Source organism: Epinephelus fuscoguttatus, linkage group LG1 (assembly GCF_011397635.1).
Source record: "Epinephelus fuscoguttatus linkage group LG1, E.fuscoguttatus.final_Chr_v1".
Classification (NCBI taxonomy): Eukaryota; Metazoa; Chordata; class Actinopteri; order Perciformes; family Serranidae; genus Epinephelus; species Epinephelus fuscoguttatus.
This window is the reverse complement of record NC_064752.1, coordinates 104,757-117,828: the sequence shown is the minus strand read 5'-3', so window position 1 is coordinate 117,828 and position 13,072 is coordinate 104,757. Positions and strand designations below refer to the sequence as shown.

The window sequence follows — 13,072 nt, the reverse complement described above, 5'->3', positions numbered from 1 at the left end:
TGCTGCGGGACTATAGAACCCAGCTGTTTGGGCCCTACCCAAGGTATGACAACTGATGAACTAGAATCTGCCCTGTGATGACGAATAATGACTCTTTGCAAACATGATGGTGATGTCAGACAGTGAAGCTTCCTCCTTTCTTTCAGTGAAAACAAAAACAAGAGCGCTCTTTCCTGTTAATCATTTAACAGACACACCGAATCAAAACCAAACATTTAATAATAAGATACAAAACTCAACCCCAAATATTCACTTCACTGAAAACTGTTTATGTCCATGATTGTTCTGTGAGATCATGAAGGTCCTTCTGATCCATGATTTATGAAAGGCCAGGATGTTTTTAAGGAAGGAGAGGTCTCCCACTCATTCACATGCTCAAGTCCATTCTGTTTGTCATAGCACAGAGGGGAATAAAACAAATTTCTCTAACAAAATCCATCTAGAAAATAAAACAAATTCAGATAAGATTTACATTTTTTTTCCAATATCTTTGACAGGATATTTATATAAAATTTTTAAGAACTAACCGACCCACCTTTACTCTCTCTGTCTGCCTGACTAATGTTTTTGAAAATGGAAACTGGCTTTATGTGTGTGTTGGAGTCTCCAGAGATTTCAATCTTTGATCACGTTATAGACCACTTCACTGGAATTGCATTGCTAGGCAACAACTTTCATCTATGTTTGCTTCCTGATATCATTCACATACACTGTAAAATATTAAAACAGGAAATACAAAGGGACCCATTTAGAAAATTTAGTTTGTCAGGTTTCAAACAGTGTGTTGGATACACGGTGGTTGCAGGATTATGGATTTTGCTCAGACTGTAAATGACCATTGTTTTCTCATCTCAGCCTGAGCATCAGATCGTTTGTGAAAGCAGCAGTTCTCTAATTTCTGTCTGTTTTCGTTGAAGTCTGTTGGAGAAGATTGAGCAGGAGACGTGGAGGGAGACGGGGATCTCCTTCGTTACCTCCGTCACACGGCTGATGGAACGACTGCTGGACTACCGGTAACACACACACACACACACACACACACACACACAACATACAGTTGCATAGCAGTTACTTGATATTTGGAGATGTTATGTGGTATAATTTTAACAAAGATAAAGCAGTGTTTTTTTAAACTGCAGCTCCCATGATGCTTTGACAGAGCGACAGTGACTGAGAGTTGTGGGATTTCCTGTTGTTAATAACTACTAACTCCATAATTGTTCTGAGCTGCACTCTCCAGTGCAGTTCAGCTTCAGATATGGACAGAAATTCTTTTAGGCTTCAACATTCAGAGACAAAAAGAAACACAACACAGGGCGTCGGCGGCTTAGTGGTAGAGCAGGCGCCCCATATACAAGGCTGTTGCCACAGCAGCCCGGGTTCAACTCCGGCCTGTGGCCCTTTGCTGCCTATCACTCCCCCCCTCTCTCTCTCCCCCCTTCACGCTTGTCTGTCCTATACATTAAAGGCTAAAAAGCCCCAAAAAAATATCTTTAAAAAAAGGAACACAACACATCTCTGGACAAACAACAGATAAAGAGTACACAAGGCAGCTTAATACAGTTTAAGATGTCCGCTAATGGAGTTCATTGTGCTTAAAAATGTTAATGATTTTTTCTTTCTTTTTTTAAAAAAAGGGCTCAAGCACCCAAACTAACCCAGGCATTAATGAGTCTGATGGTAGAACCAGCTTGACGTGGAACACTTAGTCATGAATGAGAGTGACCAGTATGTTTGGCCTGATCATGAGTGCAGAGATGAGTGCAACAGAGGCTCATTGTGAGAGAAGGATGGACGCTTTTTATTGTACTGTTGCTGCTTATCAATTTGTTTTGTCTTGTCTTCAGGGACTGCATGAAGGGAGATGAGACAGAGAACAAGAAGATTGGCTGCACTGTCAACCTGCTGGTGAGATTTACGTCCTGTTGATATCTAACCAAACAATTTGGTGTTTAGATAAAAACTATCGTGCTGGAGATTTGGAGATTTAGAAACTGACCTTTGACTGAGAAGTTTTATGTGTGAACAAGTGCTTTTTTATCTTCCCAGAATTTCTACAAGTCAGAGATCAACAAGGAGGAGATGTACATCCGCTACATCCACAAACTGTGTGACATGCATCTGCAGGCTGAGAACTATACTGGTACAGCGCAAACCAACACACATGTACACACACGTTAGCACTGTGTAAACAATGTTTGACTGTTGTACTTGGCTGGTGTGTCCACAGAGGCTGCATTCACTCTGCTGCTGTACTGGGAGCTGCTGCACTGGGACGAGCGGCCTCTCAAAGAGTTCCTGCATTATCCTGCTCAGACCGAGTGGCATCGCAAGGAGGGGCTCTGCCGCAAAGTCATCCACTACTTCAACAAGGGAAAGGTGAGAGGTCTCACACACACACACACACACACACACACATGTTGGAGCACAGGAGGAATAACATTTATTTTTATAAAGCTAATATAGATTTACTACTTCAACAACAGTTTGGGTAGGGCTCATATTAAACACAGCACAGTGCTTTTTTTTGCTTAAAACTACTCTAAAGAAGTCTGTCTGTCTGTCTGTCTGTCTGTCTGTCTGTCTGTCCACCAGTGTTGGGAGTATGGTATCCCTCTGTGCAGGGAACTGGCCTTCCAGTATGAATCACTGTATGATTACCAGAGTCTAAGCTGGATACGGGTGAGCTGCATGACACTTCACACACTCACACACTGTTAGATCAGTCACCCTGAAACCACAAAACACAACAGCTCTCCTGCAAGACGTTATTTATATCACTTGTATTAACTCTCTCAGCTGAGCATGTCTCAACTGGGGCTGTCAAGCGATTGACAAAATGAATCTGATTAATTACGTGCACCAACTTTTATTGTGAAAGTATTTTTAAAAATTCAGTTCAAATGAATTTTGGCGGTTGTGTCATAGTAAAGCTGCAGCATTTTGGACACAGTTGTCCCCCTGTCCTCTACCACCCAAACTGATGTGCAGTCCATTTTGTAGCAGAGTTAGTCGGTTAGTCACAGGCAGACTGACTCAGTTTGCGTCTGGACACCTGGTCGAGTGTGGCCTGATGAGGCTGGCTGCTGGCATTAGCAGCAGAGGCTGTGCTCGATTGGACGTCCGGCTTCGCTGCTAAATGCTTTGTGTTGAGGTGGTTTTTAGGGCTTGAAGTTCTGCAACAGTACGAAAATTCCTTGCTGCAGAAATTGCAAACAACAGTGCTCCTATCAATGGTTACGTCTGGGCGATTTTGAAATGTAAATGGTCTGCCTCCATCATGTGACGAAGACACTGTGGCCCTCAAAGACACACTGGGTCAAAGGATGGAACATGATTAATCAGCGTTAATTTCTTGAACCCGTCATTTTTTTTGTGATTAATTAATTGAAATTAACACGTTAGTTTGACAGCTAGTTTCAACATGTCTTAAAAATTTGTCCCTCACTGGTATTGGTAGAGATTTTATTGTTGAGAGTTCTGTATCGTACTGTTTGTGCTTGTTTCTAAAACATTATTCTGAAATTATTATTTAAGTTATGATTTCATTGTGTGTGTGTGTGTGTGTGTGTGTGTGTGTGTGCGCGCCTCAGAAAATGGAGGCAGCGTATTATGACAACATTATGGAGCAGCAGCGTCTGGAGCCGGAGTTCTTCAGGGTCGGATTCTACGGCAGGAAGTTCCCCTTCTTCCTCAGGGTGAGTTCAACCAGATAATATTACCTTATTTTAAATGCCTATACTGTCTAAAAGGTTTTTTCTAGTATAATTTATCATTAATAAAACAGATAAAAGCCTTAACAGTGAATTATTACCTCGCTGGTTGAAACAAAAAAAAAATCTTGGGTTTTTTTTTGCTTTTAAAACTTTAGATAATTTTGTTTACTCACGTTTTGTTTTGATTCATTCACACCAGAACAAAGAGTTTGTCTGTCGTGGTCATGACTACGAAAGGCTAGAGGCCTTCCAGCAAAGGATGCTGGGAGAATTCCCACAGGCCATTGCAATGCAGCACCCCAATCAGCCCGATGAGGCCATCCTGCAGTGTGACGCACAGTGTATCCTTCAGAGCAGGCAGCTGTGTGTTTGTCTGCGTCTCTGGAACAGAATGAATTATTGATTATTATAAGAATTATTCTGTAACATCTCTTACACATATCACAACTATCCTGTTGTCTGTGTATGTATGAACACTTTTTTTAAGTCAGTTTTTAGAGTCGTAAAGGAGCGTCAGTGCAGTGACCACCAGTCAAACCAGTTTGAGTCTCCAGTTGTTTCTTTGACCACCCTCCTCCTCGGCTCAGACCTGCAGATCTATGCTGTAACACCAGTACCAGACAGCGTCACCGTCCTCCAGATGGACAGAGTCCCCGATCGCATCAAGAGTTTCTACCGGGTCAACAATGTCCGGCGTTTTCGATACGACCGACCTTTTCACAAAGGACCCAAAGACAGAGATAATGAGTTCAAGGTGAGTGGACAAAGAATCCAGTTGGAACCAGTTTCTGCTGGCTTTATTTTTTTTTTTAATGCAGTTTGCTCCTCTCTTCCAAGAAAAATGATTTGAGGTTTGTGTTTATCTTTTACTATGTCTTACTAATACTATTACCACAGTTGTTTTGAAATATTACATAAAGCCACATCAACACAACTACATAGCAAAGCCTACTAAATAATAGAGAAGCCCTGAAACACGCTGTATCGTTATCATGTCAAAGCTCTCTGGTGCCCACTCAGCCACGACACCACTGAGTGTATGTGGAGAGAAACAGCATGAAATCAGCAGCAGGAGAGCTCGTTATCATTTCCTCTAAGTAGCCGCTGGCTGCAGCGAACAGCTCACAGAGGGTGCATTGATTTACACTGTGAAGGGTTCAATAAGTGTTGGACGAAGGTGAATTGCAGCGTTCCTATGATGTGTTTAATGTCATCGTGTAAAATGTAGCTTTTGGTAAGACACTTGAATACATCAGCTGTGTGAAGGACATATGTGTTGATGTTGTCACAGCACAATGAAATAGACATTAGAGAGGGAATTATGATGTATCATATATAGTAAAAGTGTTTGAGGTTGTTTCATGTGTTTTATTGAATTTGTGCTCAGTCAAAGGTGTGAAGTGTAAAATTGTTCATTCTTTCTGTTTCCCTGCCACAAAGAAGAATAGATAACAAAAAAAAAAAAAGAAACACCAATATAAAAACATCAGTATTTAAACACTGGTTAGTATCAGCCCAGAATTTCAACACATGTACAAAATGCTACTGAAAGCAAATTAGCACATATTATTATCATATTTTTATTGTTAGCTAAGTTGTTTATTTGCATTTTGGTAATAATCGTGCAGACTGCTGAGCTGCAGCACACAGCACGTTTTATTTGGGCGGCAGGGAGGCTTGTCGAGGACATTAAATGTGCCAAAACCGCCACTGTATTCACCTGTTTAAAGCCGATGGATCCCTAGGTCGTGGTTAGGGCTAGTGCTAGCCAATATCCAATATCCTCTGCCAAATGTTCTGCCAGAAGGTCAGGTGATGTAGTATAAAGAGCGATACAGTCCACACAGGTGGATGAGTGGGTCAAGAACAGGACTTTTCACAGAGACTGAGGTTTGATTCCTGTGTGAGTCAATATTGGCTTTTTTTTTTTTTTTTTTTTTGCTAAAGAGACTCATTTTTTTCAGTTTTTAATGATGTGTAAAGCTGCTGCATGCACACTGTGTACATATACTCAGAATAGCTGAACAGACCTGTTAATGTTAACCTCATATTTGGACATTATGACCCAGGAATATCCACTCAGGTGTAAATAGTATTATCAGCCACCTGGCTGTTGGGAACCTGGACGCTAATAACAATAGCAAATGAAAAACAAGCTACTTATTCTATTCATCAAATAAATAAACAGTTTGCAAATAAAACCAAATGAGCACAGTAATCAGAACACACCAGTAAAAATACCAGGTTAAGTTTATTTATTTCCACAGGTAACAAAACACTCAAAAAATAATACATTAAAGGACTGTAGAATAGATTACATTTAACTGCTGGAAAAAAATATACAAAGAGAGGAACAAGAAGTTTAGATCATCAGTGAAAGAAAGATACGTCTGATGATATTGATTCTCAGGCTGAGTTGTCCTGCATCTGATCTGTTCTTCTGAATCCTGGAAGATGCAAATGTTTTACCTGTCTGGTATTATATGGGTGGATTACAGCAGGATCGTAGTGAGGTGGGTGGAGAAAGTTGCAGCTCAACAAGAGTACAAGAGCCTATGAGTTGTGGATACAAGTGCTTCTTTAAAGCCACTACAAGGAACTTTTAACTGGATATGCAAAAGTCTCTTGTTTCTGCTGATGTCTGTGCGTGACCTACAACAGCAAATGAGACCATCGGTGTGAAGATAAGCTATTTCTATATAGTTTATATCCATACCTTATCCCTATCTCCGGGTCCGCCCCAGGTCGCTTCCAGGACGAAACAATTTACGGCACTCAGACGGCACACGTCATCTTACCTAGCTGCTTACATTTATAAACAGTCGCTATTCCTCCTCCTCGACCCGACGTCCGCGGGGAGTTAAAATAGCAGCGGTCACCAGGTAAAAGTTCTGTGAAAGCACTGGACTCACCAACAGTCAGCCACGTCTCAGTCACACAAAGAAAATACAATCCTGAAACACTACCGCTTTTGTCCACAGGGTCGCCAAAATCAACTCAAAATGAAAGTTCCTTGTAGGGGCTTTAAGATGCTTCAATAAAACCCATCCTAACACACAATGCTGCATAAGCCTCACCAAATCCGACCTCTCCAGTTGATCACAGTGTAAGGTGTAATGATGTTGGGATGAGGCGTGTCACCTGGTGGGTTCAGGACAGTTTGTCTCACTGCGTGTTGTTCTGTGTTTTTGCAGAGTCTTTGGATCGAGAGAACGACCCTGATCCTCACTCACCCTCTGCCTGGTATCTCCCGCTGGTTTGAGGTGGAGAAGAGAGAGCTGGTGAGTAAATGAAAAGCATCTTTGGGTTCAAAGGTAGATGAACTGTAATAACACATACATGTACTCTCTCTGCATCTGTGCTTCAACTCAGGTGGAGGTGAGTCCGTTGGAAAACGCCACCTCTGTGGTGGAGAATAAGAACCAGGAGTTGCGGACACTGATCAGCCAGTACCAACACAAGCAGCTGCACGGCAACATCAACCTGCTCAGCATGACGCTGAACGGAGTCATCGATGCTGCCGTCAACGGAGGCATCGCCAGATACCAAGAGGTCGGACAGAAAACATCATGCCAAAATCTTAAATGCTTCGTTCATTTAAAATTGGTGTTAAATCTGTGATAGTAAATCCTGACAGAACTCCTGTTGCTACATGAATTACTGGAGCAGTATCATTGAGTTGTTTTTATTTATTATAGATAATTAGAAATACAATAGGAGTTGAATGTTTACTTAGGTTATTTATGCTATTTGCTAATTCTATAATGTTTTACACAGTTGTATGGTTTGTCACCAGGCTTTCTTTGATAAGGAGTACATCACCAGCCACCCTGAAGACACAGAGAAGATCACACAGCTCAAAGACTTGATGCAGGAGCAGGTGAGACACTTTATCACCATCTATACATGTTCTTTCATTTACAAGCCTGATTTTGGCGCCAGACAAAAGGTCAGAGGACAGCTAAAATCTTTAGGAACCATCCTGTCAAATACAAGCAGCACAAAACAGTTTTCAGCTCTCATGCATTCACTCACCTGCCAACCTGAGACACAGCTCAAAGACCTGATGCAGGAGCAGGTGAGACACTATCGAACTAACTATTCATGTTCTTTCATTTACAAGTCAAAATACGGCTTCAGACCATAGAGCCGCTACAATTCAGATTCAGATTCAGAATACTGTTAATGTTAATCCTCATATTTGGACATTATGAAATACAGCATGAATACAATGAGATGAAGATATAAATAAGATACTAAAATAGACAATGAAATAAATAAAATAAAATATTAAAGTAGACATTAAAATAAAATAAAATATTAAAGTAGACAATAAAATAAAATAAATAATAAAATAGTAAAGTAGACAATCTGAAATATATACAATATACAATGAAATGGTTGTAGCGTTATAAATGAAATAAGAATGAGTAATTATATTGTGAGTTTTGTTTTATAAATAGCCAAATGAGTCTGATAATCAAAGGGAGGAGTTGTACAGTTTAATGGCCACAGGTAAGAATGACTTCCTGTGGCGCTCAGTGGTGCATTTAGGAGCAATCAGTCTCTGGCTGAAGGTGCTCCTCAGTTCGACCAGAGCGTTGTGGAGAGGGTGAGAGCCATGCTCAAGTATCGCCCGCACCTTTGACAGCATCCTCCTGTCTGACACTGCTGTCAAAGGGTCCAGCTCCACCCCCACAACGTCACTGGCCTTTCTGATCAGCTTGTTGAGTCTGTTGGCATCGGCTACTCTCAAAGTCCCTTATTTAGGCTGCTTTTGCATTTTTACACAGAACCAAACAAAGGCGGCAAAATGCTGCCCCGGTGTGTGATATTACACATCATGCCGCCATTGCCAGAGGCAAAAGAGGCATGACTGGCATGATGTGTAACAGCATCAGCCTCTATTGTGACATCAAGCATACATGCTGGTCATTTACTGTTCCTGTGATACAGCAGCTGATCTCCTTCTCTGCTCAAAGGTTAAGGTGCTTCCAGAATCCGTGTACCCTTCGTTCTTTTTTTTTTTCCTTTTCAAAACCAGAACAGAAAAACGGAACAACAGAAAACATGAATCACACGTGCGCGACATAGCGGATGGGAAGTTTACTATATAGTCACTCTTCATCATCGTTGCCATAGTTATGGAGACTCAGGGGGCGGTAGTTAAAAAGTCTGCCCGTAATACACAAACACATAACACATTGTCAGAACATTACATCTGTCCAGTTAATGATCCCATCCTGCCAACTGTGCCTTCCGCACTGTTACTACCTCCTCTGCTGGCTTCAAGGTGAGCAAACTTTGTCCCCCATTCCACGATTGTACCTTTTATACAGAATACTGAGGCGGAATAATGGTGTGAAATTCCTGCTTTGAACAGGCAGTGTAAAAGGGGCTGTTAATTAACTATAGTGTTGGCTCAACATACTAATAACTAAATATCCTCACTGTGCTTTCATTCATTTGTGGATTGTTTGTTGAGTAAAATCAGTGAGATTATTTTATTGTGGTCACATCTAAATTAAGAAAAAACTTCAGACCAGCTGATCAGATAAATCTGTCTTTTAAAACTCAAAATATGTGATTTAATACTTTAAGCTTTCACTGTGGCTGCTGACTTGCTCTCATGGCATGCGTTAAGTATATTCACATCTAAGTTATGTTGTAGGCGATGCTGATGATCGTTTGTGTTTTGTTTTTTTGTTTTTTTTAATTGCTTCACACATAAAATGTGATCTTTCTCAGTAAAAGCAGGGAGGTATTCACTTTCTTGATGTTGCAGTTGTGTGAACATGTAAAAAAAAGATTAAACTATAACTTAATTGTCAGGATGGTAATGTTCTGATGAAACAAAGAACGTACTGACAATCAAGTTTTTGCAGGAGTTAAGCTAAAAAAACAATAGAGTGCTTGAGCAACGGAAGTTAAATTACACAGAAGCATGAAGCTACCCGTTAGAGTTGACTCTCTGTATACTTTGATTTGAGCGTTACAAAATGCCACCAAAGAAGAAGAAGTGCATTTACAGAGAGGGAAGTCGGGAGCAGCTGGAACTGTCTTCAAGCAGCAGAAAATCATGATCGACTTGATGGGTGAAGTGACGGACTTAAGAGAACAAAGAGGAAGCCCCCTGGAGTGCTGGGTGGCGGACATGGAGCAGGATACACACATGAACAATGTAATTGTCAGCATGTTCAAGAGCAGACCCCGGTCATACACCCGAGCAGTGACAACTAGGGATGGTGGAGAGCACGCTGAGTCTGATCTGGACTCCTGGGGGCAACTGGTGGTTGCCTTCTTCCACACCAAAGACATATACGTTGACAACAGCGGCATTAAGTCGTGCTATCCTCTCCCTCGGAAAAACAAAAACGAAAAATCAGCCTTAATAATTCGTTTTGTGAACAGAAAACAAAAACATGCTGCTCAAGCTGGGGAGAAAACTGAAAGGAGCCAACGTGCATATCAGTGAACACCTGACAAAGAAAAATGCTTACATCGCCAGACTGGGACGCTTCCCGAGGAAACAGAAAAAGTATTACTCATGTAAAAGAAAAAGGTGCCCTGATGGTGGCATTAAAGGAAAAGTCACAGGAACATCTACAGTTAAAGTCACCTACAAACACAACAAAAACAAACAAGTTCAGGAGAGATTTTTCTCCACACAATAAAAGCTTCATCCAATGCTTTGACGTTTCCCCACAGGTCCACATCCTGGGAGTCGGTCTGGCCGTGCACGAGAAGCTGGTACACCCAGAAATGCGTCCCCTGCACAAGAAGCTGATAGATCAGTTCCAGATGATGAGGAGCAGCCTCTGCCATGTGAGTGCAGGAAAACATACAACAGCATTTCACTTTATTATAGTTCAAGCTTCTTAATCTGCAGAGCTCAGGGGAGAAGAGTAATGAGACGCACAAATGTTGTCCAGAAATAATTTTATAAGCCAAAATTTGATTAACCAAAACTAAAACAATGTTGAGTCTAGAGGAGGATTCTTTCTATTATAAACATGCTGAAGGGTGGATGATCACAGTGAAGGAAACTAATTAGTGGCTTCTTCAAAGAGTGTGTTATTGTGCTTCCAGCTAAGAGAAGTGTGTCACCGTTAAGAATCTGAACTTACTCAACTTTGAACATTTCACCCTTTTAGGTCCTAATTATCCAACAGTGTGAATGTGTCTGCGCAGCACTTTGTCTTTAATTTTGCCACACAGTACGTGCAGACGTGTGTGGGCAGTGTGAATATTCAGAGCAGTGTTTCTACGTGGCGTTGCAGGGTCTGCCCGGTTTAGAGAAGGCAGGTTCAGGAGCCAGCAGAGGGATCCTGGCCTCACACAGCCCCATGAGCCCAGAGAGCTTCAAACTCATGCACAGACACAGGTCAGCAACACACACACACACATATTCCTCACATTCACTTTATCCTGACATCACATCCTCATCACATTGTAGAGTCAACACACATCTTCCTCTCACCGTCCTCTCTCTCTCTCTTCACGACGCTGAGCACTGATTTCATCTGCTGTGTCTCACTGATGATCTTTGCCAGTTTACGCACTGCATCTGTTTCTTCTACCGTCGCTGCTCACATTACACTTTCTGAAATTCTTCCATTTCTCTTTTCTCTCTGTCTCTGTCTTTTTCTGTCTCTCCACCCCACATCATGCTTCTTGCATGGTCATGGTTGCAAACTCTTGCATCACTCTCATCCCCACCCAATCACCACATGCATGTTTTGGTTGTTTCCTGTTTCGGTTGAACTCTGCATGGCTCCTTGCTTGGCCCTTTTTTCCTCCCTCCTTTCCTGTCCTCCCTGCGCCTCTACCCTTTCTCTCTCCTTTTTGTCCTTCTTCTTCCCCCCCTACCCTCCTTCTACACCTCTCCTCTTTTTCCTACCACCCCTCCCTCTTTCCCTTCTCCCAGTCCCATAGCTGTTTTGACTCCAGTGCGCAACTCCTCCTCCTCTCTCTCCTCTCAAAACTCCAGTGAGACAGGAAACGTTGGCAGCCTTCTGATCCTGGCTGACGGTTTGGTCGTGGAGCACCCTGAGGACTTCTACCGCATGCAGGTAAGAGGATTCTCCACGCTGTCAGGGTCAAAGAAAGAGATACAGTAAAACTTTATTTGTAGCTCGTTTGCAATCAGGTGACCATTATGACACGCAAAATTCAGATGGAAGACAGGAAGTGATAAATCCATACACTGAACCACATATAGAGGAACATGACTACATGACAGGGCTGGATGAACCTGCAGGCAGCAGGTGAAAATTTGAACTCATGTTGGATGCGAGCCACACAATCACATGGTGTGATGATCACTTTTCTTTTTCAAATAGTTGAACTTCACTGCTGTCAGGCTGCTGCAGTATGTGTAACCTAAATATACCATTACAACTTTCTCGCTGCAGGCAAGCCCCTCCTCCTCCAGTCTTAGCTCCACCCACTCTGCACCCTCTCAGATGATAAACTCAGCACCCTCCACCATCAGAGGTAAGCAGCTCAGATTCAGTATGTCGAATCATCAGGAGGTGACATCAGACAAACAAAGAATATCTCTTTCAGACGAATGCATTTGTCAGTGTTTACTACAAATTGCTTCTCCTGTCTGTCTGTCTGTCTGTCTGTAGTCGGCTCTCCTTCTCTGCCGGACAAATACAGACACAACAGAGAGATGCTGATGCTGCTGCCGCCACACAGAGAGAGGCCAAGCAGCGCCATGTACACTAACATCACTGAGAACGGACAGGTACGGAGGGCAGGAAGTGACTTGACTTGAGTTTTCACGTTTGGAACCTGTCATTTTATAAATTTGAGTAGTTAAATCTGTCGACTGAGGTGACAAATTATGATTTGACCTTTTAAACAGAACTTGTATGTAGGTCACATGACTCCAGACTAGTCTTTCACTACTCTGTAGGTCGATTCAGTTCTTTTGCTGTTCACTCTGACAATTCGGTGAGAGGAAACAACACTCTCAGCTGCAGTGTGAACATTTTAACTACTTACAGCTCACCATTAGAGAAACAAAGACACGACCAAGACACTCTGGAGATGGATTAGATTTTAAAAACACCTGTGAGATCACAGGCTGTTTGGGGTTAAATTTAGGCTTTAGGCTTTTAACTTCTTGTTTGTTGATTATTTTTATAAAATTGGAAATGTAACTGTTGATGTTTGACATTTTTCTTTTTGTTCAGCCCACAAACTTCCAGCGAGCGTTGTTCCATCAGGTGATTGGTCCCTGTAAACCCTGCAGCGACCCAAACCTCTCTGTGGCTGAGAAAGGTGAGAGGTCACACACTCATTCAGACTTACAGGACAAAGAGAGTGTAAAATATACAGGTCATTTA

The 13,072-nt window shown here is 42.0% G+C and overlaps 1 protein-coding gene across 5 annotated transcripts in view; it reads left to right on the top strand.

The window, feature by feature from the left end:
* LOC125894594 (dedicator of cytokinesis protein 3-like) overlaps positions 1-13,072 on the top strand; it is a 307,437-nt gene that overhangs the window by 280,294 nt on the left and 14,071 nt on the right. For 2 of the 5 annotated variants that reach the window (XM_049586135.1, XM_049586108.1), the window contains 18 exons: positions 17-43; positions 918-1,013; positions 1,848-1,908; positions 2,050-2,143; positions 2,231-2,379; positions 2,596-2,682; positions 3,594-3,698; positions 3,916-4,057; positions 4,304-4,470; positions 6,911-6,997; positions 7,089-7,268; positions 7,513-7,596; positions 10,425-10,541; positions 10,997-11,100; positions 11,707-11,788; positions 12,131-12,212; positions 12,350-12,468; positions 12,920-13,007. In XM_049586135.1, the coding sequence (XP_049442092.1) occupies positions 17-43; positions 918-1,013; positions 1,848-1,908; positions 2,050-2,143; positions 2,231-2,379; positions 2,596-2,682; positions 3,594-3,698; positions 3,916-4,057; positions 4,304-4,470; positions 6,911-6,997; positions 7,089-7,268; positions 7,513-7,596; positions 10,425-10,541; positions 10,997-11,100; positions 11,707-11,788; positions 12,131-12,212; positions 12,350-12,468; positions 12,920-13,007 (1,871 nt within the window). Of the gene's footprint in view, positions 1-16; positions 44-917; positions 1,014-1,847; positions 1,909-2,049; positions 2,144-2,230; positions 2,380-2,595; positions 2,683-3,593; positions 3,699-3,915; positions 4,058-4,303; positions 4,471-6,910; positions 6,998-7,088; positions 7,269-7,512; positions 7,597-10,424; positions 10,542-10,975; positions 11,101-11,706; positions 11,789-12,130; positions 12,213-12,349; positions 12,469-12,919; positions 13,008-13,072 lie in introns of all 5 variants that reach the window. The other 3 variants (XM_049586126.1, XM_049586117.1, XM_049586145.1) reach the window with 2 other exon arrangements.